Below are 16,524 nucleotides of genomic sequence, written 5' to 3'. Positions count from 1 at the left end.
TTGAGCCATCCATGTTTCATGGAGATGGAAGGGGAGGGAGGCATGGAGGGTGTGTGTGGGGGGATGGGGAACCATGTGTCACTCAGCTGGCCAGCGGAATGTCCACGCTGGGAGGGTACTATTCGCTTTAAGTTGTTGTTTGTTTGTTTGTTATTACTTGTCAAAAGTGAGTGACATTCTTTTAAAATTTTTATGTGGCTGACAATTTGTGTCTTAAAAAAGTTAAAAATCTGCTCTTTCTTTTTCTTTCTTTTTTTTTCTTCTTTTTTTTGGGAGGGGGGTGGAGGGTATGGGGGCGGGCAAGTAAAGTAAGCAGCATGAAAACCACACCTGCTCACACTTCACTGTCTTGTCCAGATAATGGACATATTCAATCGTCAATAAAATCTCTCAATTTCTGATAATGTCAGTGTAGCTTAAATCTGATACCCCTAAACGTGATATTCTTGGTATAAACTCCATATACATGTCCATTTCACACTTCACAGAGGGAGAGAGAGAGAGCGAGAGAGAGAATAGTTTTATGCGATGTGTCATAAAAGACAATTGAAAGCAATTGAAAGTTCAAAAAGTTACAAATGTAATTGTGTTTTAATGTACATTGTGATCTCCCAGCATGAGCATTAGCATGTTCTGTAATTGATATTGTAAAGCTTTGGGTTGAAATTAAGAAAGGTACAAAAGCGAATTCGAATCGAACGTGTTCGGGTCGAGAGTAAGAGAATGGTGCTAAAACCCGTCAAACAATGGTGTTCCAAAATTAATATTAAAACATGGTTTATTTGTTGTTGTTTTTCGGCTTGATAGATCGATTGCAGTATTTGAGGTGATAACGCCTTTGAAACCATGGGTTTTTTTGGGGGGTATATCTCGGGCATTAAGGAAGTTCTTTAAAGTCCGCGGTAAAGGAGACGTTGTCATCGCCTCAAGCACACCGCAACATGTATTTGCTTTCTCCAGATCTGCGAAGGTCCGTGTTCGACAGGCTCAGTTACTCTGTGGGAGAAACTACAACACGGTCCATTCAGTTTCTCTTTTATGTACATTCTAGTTAAGTCAGTATCCACTTTAAAATCTGCATGTGCAGTAAACATGTCGATGATGTATAGTTTGTGTCACTCTGTGTGTTTTCCCCAGAATTTTTTATTTCTTTTCTTTAAATTGTGAACAAGAAAAAGTGAGGTCATGCCGTTTTCAAACCCAAACATTTTCTGGATTCGGATCCTCAACGAAATGAACCGTTCATGATCCGGAAATACATCTTAATCCGGAAGACTTACAACCTATTATTGGTAAGACTGAAGATTTTTTCCCACACTATTTTCAATCCAAATTTGGTATTGGCAGACAAATTATTTTCAGAAAAAATGACAATGTTAAAGTTTATCACAGAGAGAGAGAGAGAGAGAGAGAGAGAGAGAGAGAGAATTATTGTTTACACAGGTGAGTCAAAAAGTACTCGCGAGAAACGTTTTTTCCCTTTTGTGTGCTACTGTATTCCTGATACACAATATATTTGATTGAATTATCGCTTTTTTTCTGGTATGTTTGTTAGCTCCCCCCCCCCCCCCCCCCCCCCCCCCCCCCCCCCCCCTTATATGCAGTTGTGTTGTTTGCAAAGACCGTTGTCATGTCCTCCAAGATTTTATATCAGGTGTGTGTTTGTGTGCATGTGTGTATGTGTGTGGCCGCCAGCGCGTGCGTGCTTACCTACATGTGTGACAGGGCATGCAGAGAAGGAGAAATGGAAAGAGAGACTGAACTGCAGTGTTCGAACAAAACACAAATCCACTCGATCAATTCCCCGATAAAAACCGCTGTTGAAGCGGGAACAATAACTGCCACTTCCTTTCATTTTCAAGCGCGTCGATATATGCGATGTTTAGCTCATGTTTCTAGAATATAGCATAACCCACACACCACCACCACCACCACCACATTGCGTCCATCTCCACACACACCAAGTCATGACATGCCGTGGTCGACAAAAAGTTTTCAGTTACTGTTGAAGTAGGTGTAGTGTTCCTATTTCCAGCACAGGAAGTCTGATCAGCCACCTCTCTTATGCGTTGGCCAGGGGATATTAAGTGTTGAGGCCTGTCGCTTGATAGAGTATTGATCATGGAGCAAGGGCAACACTGTACACGGTGACATGCTCCTGACGACAGGTTGTACTGGGAACCTGCTGGATTGGCCCCTCGTTCATCGCATAGTTTGATTAGTGCCCCAAGTTTCGTTTTCAGGACTGTACTCCATGCATGGACCCTCTCTATGTGTGTGTCTCGCCTGTTGACTGATTTTGTTTCACGGCAGACCACTAAATATTCATCAACCGTTGTTGTGGGTTGTGAACTTCTTGGCAGGTTATTGGCGTGTTGGTTTTGATTTTGATCGTTCATAGTTTTTCGTGAAGGCTCAAGTGTTATAATTATTATGCAAACTCGACACATGGTCGATTTTTTTTTTTTTTTTTTTTTTTTTTTTTTTTTTCATAACACCCAGCTTTGTTTGGATTGGTGTCTACTCTGAGTCGTAACTCGTGATTTGCTGGGCTTATAAACTGTGTGTTGTTTGACAGTGAACACGTTCGATTGAAGGTGGGGTGTTTGGTTAACCCGAATCTGTCGACTGAGTTTGGATGTGGAGTTTGTGATTGCTGTGTGAAGGCGGCCCGATGATCAGAGTATCATCGATCCCACGGTTTTTCCGGCACATACACACACACACTACTGTCGGAGTCCAAGTGCTGCCATTCCCTTGAGGATCAAATGTGGACCTTGGTGGGTGCGGAACATTTGCTTGACCGGAAGAAAGTCCTGGACGTGACAAGGCCAAGGGCACTCCATGAACCATACCAAACTCAAGCACTGAAATAAATATCTGAAAGTCCCCGATTATCAGGAAAAAAAAAGCTGAATTTTTGTGTACATAAATTTCCTTCGCTGAAGATTGTTGTATTTGTGTGTAAGGACGTTTTGATGAAGATTTGGAATTGAAAGTAAACCGCTAAACACTCGCAGAGGTTCTTATATGCTCGGAGCCGAATGCGGAACGGTGCCATTAAAATCTGACACCACCGGACCAGGCTAGTGTTGCGGTATACTTTGAGGAAGAATATTGTCAAGACCAAGTGAAATTTAGGCCACATTAGACCTACACGCGAGCGAGCGGAGCTGTTGTGAATGTATTGCCTCATTAACAAACATGTCACAGATTTGACTTAATATGCCAGTAAACATGTTTGAAGTTTAAAAACAAAGATTAAAAAAAAAAACCAGTGCTCCAGAATGCGCACAGTGTTGTTGTGATGAAATATTACACACACAAAAATCAAGTGCTTCCATTAAAACAGATAGCTAGACCACCAGTTGTATGAATTATACGCTTCTGATCGCACAACACATAAACGAATGCATTTCGCGCTCCAGCCCAAGTTACTTCCACAGCATTGTATTAGCGTAACGAAAATGTAGATCTACATTTTTACCCTCCGAAAAAGGAACATATTTAAGGTTTGGAGGACACATACCTTGCTTCAAGATTGTAAACGTGTGTTGGACTGAGATTAAGTATGTACACTGAAAGTTTGCAAAAGGTAAGGGCATGAAACTTCTGGAACTGTAATGTGGCAAACATCGTGCAACTGGTTGAAAAAGAAGGCTTTGAACGAAAATCACGAAACAAAACAAAACAAACAAAAACACATTAACTTGCGCTCGAGACAGTATGAGTGCATGCAGAACAGTGTCGTTGAAAATGTTCGACTATTTTACGCTGATGCAATCCGATGTGGTGAAAGAAAAGGTGATATGAACAGTGGTGACATCGTTTGTCGCATCAGGTCAGAAGAAAAATGGACAGCAGGAAAAGGCAGTTCGAAAAGATCGCTACTGACTCCGAGCCTGTGGGTATTTCTGGTTCCCCCCTGCCTGTCTGTCTTCTCTGTCTCTGTCTCTGTCTCTCACTCTTTCTCTCTCTATATCTGCCTGTCTCTCTCTCGGTGTATGTGTGTCTTTGTCGCGCGCTCGTCATTTCTCTGTTTCCATTGTTTCTCTGTATATTGAGCGCACGTATTCCTCTCTATCTCGGTCTTTCTTTATTTTACTTCGTCCTCCGTTTCGTCTCTCTTGTCTGATATGTGTTCTAATGTGTTAAGTATGTGTACGCCTCGTTGTGTCTGTGCGGTGTGTGAGTGTGTGTTTGTGTGTGGGGGGGGGATGTATGTACGCGCACATGTATGCGTGTGAGTGTATGTGTGTGTGGCACACACGCATAGGAGTTTTTTGTTTGGTTGGTTGGTTTTTTTACTTAGTTTTTTTCCCCCGTGCGTAGCAGTTACTATAAAGACATTCCGCGTGACGCTTATATAAATCATTGATCGTTCTCGTGGAATGTAATAAGAGAGGGAGGGAGAGAGAGAGAGAGAGGAAAGGAGTGGAGAGTGAGGCGATGATTGGGCCTTTCCCGACCTGCACTACCACGGTTCTCCGCGTCTTACGTGTCTGGACGTTGGAAGCACGCAGAGATTGAAATGTATTGATGTTTTCCCCATCTCTCTCACTTTGTTTTTCATGTTTGCGAGCTGTCGCTGTTAGAAAAGTTACTCATCCATACGTGCACGTGCACGTGCACGCGCAGGCACACACACACACACACACACACACACACACACACACACACACACTTTAGCACACACGCTCGTTAACCCAAAACGGCATAATAGACGGTTTATGGGTAATTTTCAGGACAATCGACTCAGTGTTGCAACTTGACATGTTTTAAATAATTATCGTCTAGTTTATGGATCATTTTTGGCCAGTCCACCAAATTTCGCAGCCAGCAATATCATAATCATTGTCTTTAAAAGTGACTCTTATGTCCTCGCGCTCTTTAGAATGGGCGGGGATTTCAGTGGCATTTAGATGTCGATCATATCCAGCGAAAGGTTACAAGTATACGTGCGCGCGCGCACACAGACACACACACACACTCTCTCTCTCTCTCTCTCTCTCTCTCACTGTGGGATGTCACTGTCATGTCATTACGACACAAATGACGATATAGAGGACTGAAAAAGTGTTCTGTGGTTAACGGCTCGTTGCAGATTTTTTTTTTTTTTTTCCCCGTTTTTTTATTTTTTTTTCTTACCTTGACCCAGTGAACTTAAAATTGTGAGTCATAGATTTTTTTTTTTTTAATTTATACATCGTTTAACCTTGTAAACCAGATCCGGATGGATGGATAATGGCAGAGCAAAAGGTCACACACACACACACTCACACACACGCCACGTTGAGTAAAGGTGACATGTCATTTAAAGTCATCATGACAAGGAATACAGTTGGAGGCGTGGGAAAGAAAGAAAAAGTGCTCTCTTTCTCTCTCTCTCTCTCTCTCTCTCTCTCTTTATTTGCTACTGTGACAGGTTCCAGAATCGTATTCAGTGAAAGGTTACAAAGAATTGGTTGTTTTTTTTTTTAAATTTATTCTATTTAAATGCCGTTTGTTTTTTTGTTTTTATTGTTGTTGTTTGCTGGGGGTTTTTTTTTTGTTTTATTTTGTTTTTGTTTGTTTGTGGGTTTTTTCATTTATTCTTTGTGTTTTTTTCTGTTTTCTGTTGTTGTTGTTTTCTGTTTTGTGTTTTGTTTTTTTGCTTCATATGTCTGTTTTGTTGTTCTTCTTTTGTTTTATTTTGTTGTTTCGGTATGTTTATCTCAGTATCTATTTTGATATATTTACCTGTTCTTTAAGTTATCTTTTGACACAGTTATTTTCCTATATTTCCCTACACTTGTCATTCTGCCGATGCACCATGACTATTCTGCATATAATGTAGCGACATATATAGCCCACACCGCTAGAAAATGGCCAAGACAGTGGAAGTCCCCCCACCCCCCCACCCCCCACCCCCGGCCCCCACTCTCCCCTACCCCCTCCCACTCCCCGGGGGCTCCCCATTCAATTATCCTTTCCCTTCGTTACACAGAGTTCCTCAGACAACCGTATGCGCCGTGCTGGCTCCACTGATGTCCATCATGCCTTGCTTTGTTGGTGGAGTGGACTGTGTGTGTGTGTGTGTGTGTGTGTGTGTGTGCTGTCGGGTGTGTGTGTGTGTATGTGTGTGTGTGTGTGTGTGTGTGTGTGCTGTCGGGTGTGTATGATTTTGATTTGTCTCTGTCTCTTGTTTAGTCTCATCTTGCTGTCTGTGTCGAATACATGCCTGCAAATTCACATTATTTTCCTAACTTTGTTTCTCTCTCTCTCTCTCTCTCTCTCTCTCTCTCTCTCTCTCTGTGTGTGTGTGTGTGTGTGTGTGTGTGTGTGTGTCTCACTCCCTTCCACCCCTCTCACTCTCCCCTACCCTCTCTCTCTCCCTCTCTCGCTCTCTCTCTCTCTCTCTCTGTCTGTCTGTCTCTGTCTCTCTCCCTTTCACCCCTCTCACTCTCCCCTACCCTCTCTTTCCCTCTCTCTCTCTCTCTCTCTCTCTCTCTCTCTCTCTCTCTCTGATGCACGTTTGCCGACGATACGTTTGTTTTCTTCCAATTTTTCATCCGCTGATTTAGTTTATATGGAATATTATTACAATTTATTCTCCTGTTCCATCAGCTTGGCTTTCCTATGTATGGCAAAATGACACTGTCCTGATGCGTTTGTTTGTTTGGTTGGGGTTTTTTGTTTTGTTTTGTTTTTTTTGTTGTTTTTTTTGGTTTTTGGTTTTGGTTTTTTGGTTGGTTGGTTTTGTTGTTGTTGGTTGTTTGTTTTTGTCATTCAATCCACGACGACGGAGCGTCATTATCGTGCCCACCACTGCTGAGCTGTCATGTTGAGCACTCTAGATCAAATGGCATGTTCTGATACTGAAGCAAGCTATATAAGCTGATGAGTGGAGACGCATGCGCCGTTAGCGTGCTAACAAAGCCAGTACATACTGCAGGGGAATGGGAGGGGGGCTGGGGAGGGGGGGGTCGTGTTGGGAGGGGGGGAGCAGATCAATCCAGGTGTCAAAACATGTCAGTCAGCCTGTCAGTCCTGATCAAGTCAATCATGCAGGTCGTCAGTCCCGGAGTGCAGTCGCGAGTCCTCCGGGAGTCCGTCGTTATGAAGTACAGTCAGTGGCGACTCATCCAGTAACGTCCGTCGGAGGCCAAAAAAACCCAACACCCCCACCCCCACCCCCCTCCGCCCCCCGCAAAAATACAAAACAAATAAATACGGAAACTGCTTCTTTTTATTTGTTTCTTCTTTTTCCATTCTTCTTCTTCTTACTTTTATATACGCGCGCGCACACACACACACACACGCACTCGCGCACGCACGCGCGCGCACACACACACACACACACACACACTCACACACACACACATTATGTATATTTCTCTGTGTGTGTACTTTGTGTGTGTGTGTGTGTGTGCGCGCGCGCGCGCGCCGAAAGAGAGAGTGACAGAGAGATTACACGATTATTATGACGATTATGTAAACGAATCTGTCATTTTGATTGATTTGGGGTCTTGATATCACATCACCAACGTGAGTGAATATTATGTGATTTAACCACCTCACCATCCTGGCGTTAAATTGGGGGAAAGTGGAAACGGAGAGGGAGTCAGGAAATGGCAAATTGGGTGGAAGGGTGTTGAAGGAGAGAGGATGGGAAACAGAAAAAAGGGCAAAATAGCAGAAAAAAAGACAAAATGAGAAGAAAAAAGAAAAAAGACAATAAACGCAAAAAAGTAGTGAACAACATGGGCAGAACGGGAAAAGAGTAACAGTAATGATAATGATAATAATGATGATGATGATGATAGTGTATTGCAGTCAGCGTAGGCAAATGGTGCCCCGATTATCCCCAGGCTAGATTGTTGATTATAGTGGAGTGTCTTGCCCAAGGTACGTCCCCACACTCGCGGCCGAGAGTGTTTTAGGACAATTTAGGCGTTGGGATGGTTCCCAATGACTGCAGCACTAAGAGCCAGTACAGCCTTGCCCCTTAGTTTTAGAGTCATGGTCCATCGCAAAAGACTAAGCTGTAAATGAATTCCCATTGCAGTTGAGAAACCATTGGTCATTGCAGCTCTTACTTTTGTTGTTGGCCCAACTGTAAACTTATGTCAGTCAATCTGCGATAGAGCATTGAGCAAACAATAACAACAATAATACTTATCATGATAATGATAACAATAATGATGAAAATAATGAATATAATGATAATAATGATGATGATAATGATAACAATGATAATAAGAAAGAACAGAAAGAAAGAAAGAAAGAAAAAGAAGACCCCCCCCCCCAACACACACACACACACACACACACACACACACACACCAAAAAAAAAACCCCAAAAAAAACAGACAAGACGAAACAAAAAAAAAAGTGGGGAGGAGAAGGAATGATGGGTCGGAATCCCTTCACTGCGCCCTCCTCCCCGCCCCCGGCCCCCATCCGTCGCCCCCCACCACCCCACCCCCACACCTCCATACTCTGCCGACACACAGGTGGATGTCTGTGTCTTGTTCTGTATCCGAGTCAGGTGAACGAACGTTGTCCGGTGTAGCGCCTTGGAAGGAATCAAAGCGCAATAGCCGAGTGGTTAAAGCATTGGACTTTCAATCTGAGGGTCCCGGGTTCGAATCACGGTGACGGCGCCTGTTGGGTAAAGGGTTTTACGATCTCCCAGGTCAACATATGTGCAGACCTGCTAGTGCCTGAACCCCCTTCGTGTGTATACGCAAGCAGAAGATCAAATACGCACGTTAAAGATCCTGTAATGCATGTCAGCGTTCGGCGGGTTATGAAAACAAGAACATACCCAGCATGCACCACCCCCCTCTCCCGAAAGCGGAGTGTGGCTGCCTACATGGCGGGGTAAAAACGGTCATACAGGTAAAAGCCCACTTGTGTACGTATACGAGTGAACGTGGGAGTTCCAGCCCACGAACGCAGAAGAAGAAGAATCAAAGCGCTGTGTTGACTTCACTTGGGTCGGACCCCCGTTTATCGTCTCATCCGAATGCCTAGCGTCCAGACCACCACTGTAGGTCTTGTGGAGGGGGAGAAAATATCGGCGGCTGAGCCGTGATTCGAACCAGTGCGCTCAGATTCTCTCGCTTCTTATTACCTCTAGGCCATCACTCCACCGAGTTGTTTCTGGACCAGAACTGCCCCCAGAATGACTCCCCATTGGAGTTACTTTGGGCCTGATCCTAATTGTACCCCGACATTAACTCATCCTGGAATGATTTTTTTTTTTATACCAACACCAGTAAGATGTACGTGGGGCAGCCCAAAATATAATCCATCCCGATGTGATACACACACACACACACACACACACAAACACACACACACACACACACACACACACACGCACGCACGCACGCACGCACGCGCGCGGAGAGAGAGCCGAGATAAACAGCCGAGCAAATTGGATCGTCAGAAAACACAAGTTAGTTCGGAGGAAGGGGTGTTTTGGAAGAAAAAAAGAATTGCATTAACAATTTAACCTGAAAATTGGAGGAACCGCCTTGCCCTAACGAACGCTTTCAACTGACTGTGGAGCAGAAATAGCCAGAAGCTTGTTACAGAGGCAAGGGATTGCCTTGTTATCCACAGCCGTTTGCCAAATTAAAACAGCTAAACAAATTAGATTACACAAACCCTTAACATAAAACTGCTGAGAAGGCAGTTATTGCAACGTCCCCCCGTCCCCGCCTCCTCCCCCGCTCCCTGTTCCTTCCCGAAATGAACGGAAGCGAAAAAAAAACCCCAGAAAAAACAGGAAGAAACTTCCTGTTTTTCCTCTATCGTTTTGCTTCCTTTTGAATGCTCTTTTTTCGTTCTTTCTTTCGCTCGATCGTTCTGTTTTATTTTATTTTCCCCTCCTTTTTTTTTTTTCCTTCTCGTTTTTAAACAAAGAATGTTTCTTTCTTTGGTTTTCCTCTCTGTTTCTGTTTGGTAGGATGGATGTGAAAAAAAGCCATTGTTTTGACATGTGTGTAAAATTTCTTTTGCTGAAATGAGCTTGGTATTACTGATTTGTTTCAGCTTCCCTCCTTCACCCCAACTCCGCACGATCTCTGCTAGTCGATGCCATTCCTGTAACAAGGCTATTCTTTCAGGGGGGGGATGGGCGGGGGTGAGGCATATTGATTTTGAACGGTCTGTTTGTCAGTCAACTCCTGAAACTGATCGAGCTGGATCGGAGATATTGCGATGTCTTCCAGGCTGTAGACAAGTTGGAATGAATCTGGTGGTATGCAGGGACAGAGCTAATTGGAATTACGAAGCGATGCGTCTGTCGATTTCAGAAAGTGCCTGTGGCGGCTCTGAATTTGAATTTGGAGTTGAACCTGTGAGGTTCGAAGATTACGAAATCCCGAACCTGAATGTTGAGAAACGTGATTTTTTTCATGATAATTCCATTTGTGTGGTCAATTTAAGCACGTTTAGAATGTTGGGCCGTAATGTTGTCTGCAGGTTGTCGTTGGTGTTGTTTCTTTTGCTGGCTTTTGTGTCTATATGTAGTTGTAATCATAGGGGGATAGTCCGATATAAAACCTCCTACCCGAGGACCTTTCTGTCACCGTCCCAGCTTGCTAAGCCAGTGCAGATTACCCTTGGGTGTAATGGTAAGGTCGGTACTGTGCACACCGCACGCTACCTAAAGCTTCACTGCGCAGGCCTGAAGGTCACCCCCGCTCCTAATCTTTGCTTCCACAGACAGTGTGTGTGTGTGTGTGTGTGTGTGTGTGTGTGTGTGTGTGTGTGTGTGTGTGTGTGTGTGTGTGTGACACAGAGAGAGCCATCACACCACACACTTGCATGAAATGACAGACATGTGGGCACATGCATAGTTCATGAACCGTGAATTGTCATTCGTATATCATATGGACAGGCATTCACATTAATGATCAGTACACACACGCGCGAAAGCACACGCACTGAGAGAGAGAGAGAGAGAGTGATTAATGCAATACATTAGAGTATGCAGTACCTTACGAAAAGAAGCAATACCACATTGATCAACATAAAACAGTACAAACGCGCGCTCAAAGATGATCCGTTGACGTCATGAGAAGACAGGGTTGTCTGAGGCTTGACTATTTTATTCATTTCTCTTTTTTGTAAGCTTCTTTGACGGGTTTTTGTTTGTTTGTTTGTTTTTGTCGTTGTTGTTTCGTGTGTTTTGTTTTTGTCGTTGTTTCGTGTGTTTTGTTTTTGTCGTTGTTGTTTCGTGTGTTTGTTTTTACGTTCTGTTTCTTTGTCGGTTATTTTGTTGTTGTTGTTGCTTTTCTGACGGTCCCAGGATGAATCAAGAGGGAAGGAGGACAGGAGAGATGGTATACGGAGGTGGGTTGGGTGGGGGAGAGGGGGACAGGTCCTGGACTTTGCAGAGAACTGGGAGAGGGTAAGGAACGAGGGGGGGGGGGGTTGGGACTGGATTAGGATTTTCTTGGGCTGAGGGAGACGAGAACTGGGAGAGGGTACGGAGCGAGAGGAGGGATGGGTGTGAAGGGAGGTGTATGAGTTTCCACCACAAATAGCGTGTCCGTCACTCTGACATTTTGCTCTTCTAAATATTTGATGCAGCCGGAGCTCGGTGTATGCGAGGTAAGGCGCTGTGTCGGAGGAAAGCGATAGGACCAAGGTCTGTGTCAAATGTGAAGGTCTGTCTCTTTGCTTGTTTGCCTATTTGTTTGTCTGTCTGTCTTTCATAAGCATACGTGCACCCACACATACACATACATGATGCGTACGTGCGCACACACGCACGCAGAGAGAGAGAGAGAGAGGTTTCGAAAGCTCTTTCAGACTTTCAGCAAATAATGTGTAACCCTTTACGCAGAATGAGCCGTTATTTGCCCGTTTCGAGAAACCGTCAAAAGCAATGTCTGTCACGTGAATACAGCGATTCCAGATTTCGGCACGACATGGACACACATGTCTATATAAATGTGTGAGTGTGTGTGTGTGTGTGTGTGTTAGAGAGACAGAGTTTGGAGTGACATGTGCTGAATACCACGAAACATTTGCACGAGTTTCTGGCTGAATAGTCATTGTCCACTTGTCAACTCAGACGTCAGCTCCACCACCACCACCATCTCCCCCCATACAATCCTCAACCCCCACACAGCCTTCAACCCCCTCAATCTCTTCCCCCCCTTACCCCCTCACACATACACACACACGCCATCTGCCCTTCAGTCTCCCCTTCGGTTTTTATTTGTCTGCATCTCTGTTTCTGTCACTGTGTGTGTGTGTGTGTCTGTCTGTCTGTCTGTTTTTCTCTGGAGCTGCCTGTCTCTGTTTCTGTCTGTCTGTCTCTCTCTCTGTGACTTCGCCTTTCTTCAGTTGTTTTCAAGTCTCTCTCTGAGTGTCTCTGTCTTTGTCTCTCTCTCTCTCTCTCTCTCTCTCTCTCTCTCTCTCCGCGCTCTCCATTCCCAACTCGTTTCCCTCCAGTGTCTCTCAACATACACGTTGGAATTTTACAGAAGTGCAGTCGGGATCTACAGTTCACAAAAAGTTAAGAACGACATGGAAACTTATGCGAGTTTTCATCGGGTACGGGTGTGGGGGGAGGAAGCATGGTGAAATGATGCGAATTGTTGATGAACAGCCGTGTGGGTATGCATGTAACCAGTGTGATGATGAGTACCAATAATAATAACCAGAGCTGCGTTCTTGCACGCGCACTTTCCTTTTTTACAGTAAAAAGAAAGGTAATTATCGCTTATAGATTACTGTATTACTGTCAATTTTCGGGTTGCATCACTGATGTTTCAAATCGCATTTTGCAAGCTATTCATGGTGCTCGTGTGCTGGAAACAGCCATGTGTGTGTGTGTGTGTGTGTGTGTGTGTGTTCAGTCAGAGGCCACTGGTTGACCATAATTATTGTACCTTGCATAATTCAAATCATCTGTCAATTTTTGAACATTACGAAACTGTATGTTTTGTTTTTTTGTTGTTTTTTGTGGGTTTTTTTTTTTTTGTTTTGTTTTGTTTTGTTTTTTGTTGTTGTTGTTGTTGTTTTATGAAGTGGTCCTCAACTTATTGTGAGAAATGTATTAAAAAGAGACTGACAGGTCGTTGGAGCTTGTTGGACACCCCACCCCAACCACGACCCCTAAAAACCCCGACGTCTGCAGAATTCAGGAAGAGTGCTCATAACCCCATTCTGTTTCCCATTTGATGCGTTTGCCCTTTCACGGGAATCAAAAGCTAAAGTTGGTGTCAGTTCATACAGAAATGGGGTTGTTGTGTGTCTGTGTCACTGTCTGTGTTGTTTTTGTTGGATGTGTTCTTTGTGGTAGTTGTGTGAGGGGAGGCTGGGGGAGAATACGTGCGTGCGTGTCTGTGTGTGTCTGTGCGTGCTCGAATGGAGGGAAAGGGGATGGGGGGCGGGGGACTCGTTCCACAGATTGTTCACCTCACAGATCGAACAGTATCAAAGCTGAATCAGAATAATGACAATAATATCCCAGGTTTGCACTCCTGATCCAGGTCCGTCAGCAGCAATGTGTCCCACCACTGGGCCACGTTTGCAGACCTTCACATTAATGACAGTTATGATGCCTCTCTTCTTCTTCTTCTTCTTCTTCTTCTTCATCATCATCATCATCATCATCATCATCATCATCATCATCATCCTTGGCATGGACCGGGATCCTGACGAACGTGAAAAGTCCAGCATTGAGGTCTTCAGAGCTAACTGGGTATGAAAAGCCTTTATCCCGTAGTTTCTGCCTTCCAGCATGGTGCACTGAATCAAGTTCAGAATGTCAGCGTATTGAAAACAAAAGCGTTGGAAATGTATTTAATGAGAATGGTTGACAAAAGCCCGTCTCCCATCAAGAGATGCATCACATGAGAAAGTTTGAACGTGCGGTTGGTTTGTCGGGAATCATAGGGACTGAAAAATGATGATACCATGCAGACTTTATCCCGTGAACGGTCTGGTCAGCTCCGAAGGGGGTAACGTTGTTCAAAGGTCAGACAGAATGTCATCCGTGTCACTCGCAGAGTGAGAATGGAAACAGCTGGTTCAGGAGGACCTGTTCGTTGATTCGTGGATGAATAAATCGATTGATCAATAGTTTGATTTTTTTTTAATGTCACCACAGTGCTGTTTTGGCATGTTGTGATAGAAAGTGGGAAGTATCATTCCTCTTTCTTTTCTGACCTTCTTTATTTCTATCTCTCTTCTTTCCTCAAGTATAGCTTCTGCGTTTGCGATGAATGCTGCTGTTGACGACGATAGTGATGTTGACGGTAAAAGGAAAGAAGTGGATAACGGCAATGATCTGAAATATATATGGATAGATAGATACAAGAGAGAGACAGAGATCACATAATACTTCCATTGGTGAGAAATCCGATACAGTGAGCCTTGCTCGTGTTTCCTTCGGGAAAAGGAAAACAATACACTGTTCACTGCAGGCCGACTCCAGATGAACCCCATTTCAGTGAAAGACGGTGTGTTCCAGTGCAGGTCGGTATACATGTATTCTATTATATTCCGACAACGCTGCAGAACGTAGTGTTGTACGGAGAGGAAACGGACGGACATGAAAAACTAGTGATCAATATTTGAAAGACCCCGCACAGCAAGCCTGTTGACATCGCTGGGCTTCGCTGATGTCTGAGGAAACCCTTTGAAAACAGCGCTGATAGGAAGCGTGGCCGGCAAATCAGCAGCGATACGATATGATTCAATGAAAAATCATCAGTATATTTGTTATCATCATCATAACATCATTATCATTATTATTGTTGTTGTTGTTTTATTCTCAAGTTCTAGAACTTGTTACTAGTTCAGATCCAGTCCTTGTCTCTCTCGCATTCCTCCCCATGATTAATTCTTTTTTTTTTCTTTTTTCTTTTTTTTTTCTTTTTTTCAAAAGTTTTATTTTTCATACTATGTGCACGTGCTGTAGCATGTATGGATTTGTCAGAAAGCAGTGACGCCTCCTTGAGAAACTGTACTGAGAAACTGAAACTCGCCAGCGCTTTTGATGTGGTGTGTCATGATGGCCTTTCTTTTACTTCGACAGTTTAAATCAGGAAACGACGAAAAGTGGAAGAGGATGAAAGGAAGAACGGAAGGAAGGCTTGTGACCATAAATAAGAAGCAGTCTTCCAAGTGACAAGGAAGAGTATCGATCCTGTTGTGCCCTGTCGCGCTACAGTGTTCATTCGATTTGTCTTGGTCTCGTCCCCCTTCTTGCCCCGGCCCGATTGACTGACTGGTGCGCTGGGTCGTTTCTGGGAACAGAGAACGTTGCGTTAGGTTTATATATCAAATCAGTGTTGCTTCCCGGTGACTTTGGTTTGCCTTGCCCATTACAAATGAGCGACGACGGCCCGCCCTGGCGTTTGGGTCGTGGTAAGAAAACGTCAAGGAGAGGGTGTGTGGGGATTGGGAGATGCAAGAGATGGGAGTGTGTGTGTTTTGGGGGGGGGGGCAGGAGGGGGGTGGAGGGGGTATGAGGCTTTCAAATCAGGCTGGGGGATGGCCGTCAGAAGATCCAAGGGATTGCAGAAATAACGAGAATTTCGCACGCAGGCGCACGCGTGCGCACACGCACACTGGCACACACACACACACACACACACACACACACACACACACACACACACACACACACACACAGAGAGAGAGAGTCTCTGCATATATATAAGCTTTTATTTGCGATGTTTGCTCATTGATAATACCACAATTCCAACAAAATAGTTTTGTTGTGTGCCACTATTTGAGGATGACATCACCGAGCCTTCTTTACTGTACTATGAATTTTGACATGTAATCGAGTGAAAATCATCACTTAATACAATGCATTTATTAATCCTACAGAATGGTCACTAAAGATTAGTCTTTTATAATCATTTGTCATCTATTTATATGCTGCATGCCTGAATGTAAGTGTAGTTTTCTTATGTCTGAGACAACTGTGTTGGTACTTTCGAAATAGTCTGATTTACATGGCATGGTTTTTTGGGGTTGTTTTTTTTTTGTGTGTGTGGGGGTGTTGTTTTTTTTTGGGGGGGGTTTGTTTGCTTGGGGTTTTTTCTTCTTCTTCTTCTTCTTCTTCTGCTGCTGCTGCTGCTTTTTTCAATGGAATATTTGAAAGACATTGAAAATGTGGTGGAAGAGGGGGTATGTGGGCGGGCATAACGTTTGCTTTGAAGAGGCAGAGAAAGATGCGCACGAATATTTCGAAATGTCCGTTTAAATGGGAACAAAATGGCAACCTTGCGAAACAAGGATTTTGAAAAACAAAAGACGAGTAAGTGATGCCGTTATAGCAGTCTCCAGACAGAGGTGGGTTGAATTCGAGACAGAACTGTAAGGAGATATCAAGAGGTGGACAGGTAAAAGAGAGAGAGGAGAAGGTGGGGGGGGGGGGGGGAGAGAGAGAAGAGGAGAGAGAGGTCGCGAGGGGGTGATAGAAGGAAAATGTCAGCCATTGTCGCCGGACCATCCTCCAGTTTCGTGCGTTTCGCAAGACAAGCTCCAGCAAAAACC

The 16,524-nt window shown here is 44.1% G+C and overlaps 1 protein-coding gene across 4 annotated transcripts in view; it reads left to right on the top strand.

Annotated features, from left to right (window-relative positions):
* LOC143283738 (dipeptidyl peptidase 4-like) overlaps window positions 1-16,524 on the top strand; it is a 343,939-nt gene that overhangs the window by 218,386 nt on the left and 109,029 nt on the right. Inside the window, exon 1 of one of the 4 annotated variants that reach the window (XM_076590067.1) lies at window positions 3,761-3,904. The exons of the other annotated variants lie outside the window; for them this stretch is intronic. Coding sequence (XP_076446182.1) covers window positions 3,854-3,904 — 51 coding nt within the window. The 5' untranslated portion in view covers window positions 3,761-3,853. Of the gene's footprint in view, window positions 1-3,760; window positions 3,905-16,524 lie in introns of those variants that run through there. 4 annotated transcript variants of the gene reach the window in all.

This window comes from Babylonia areolata, chromosome 1 (genome assembly GCF_041734735.1).
Source record: "Babylonia areolata isolate BAREFJ2019XMU chromosome 1, ASM4173473v1, whole genome shotgun sequence".
In the NCBI taxonomy this organism is placed as follows: Eukaryota; Metazoa; Mollusca; class Gastropoda; order Neogastropoda; family Buccinidae; genus Babylonia; species Babylonia areolata.
This window is presented reverse-complemented; position numbering and strand designations above follow the sequence as displayed.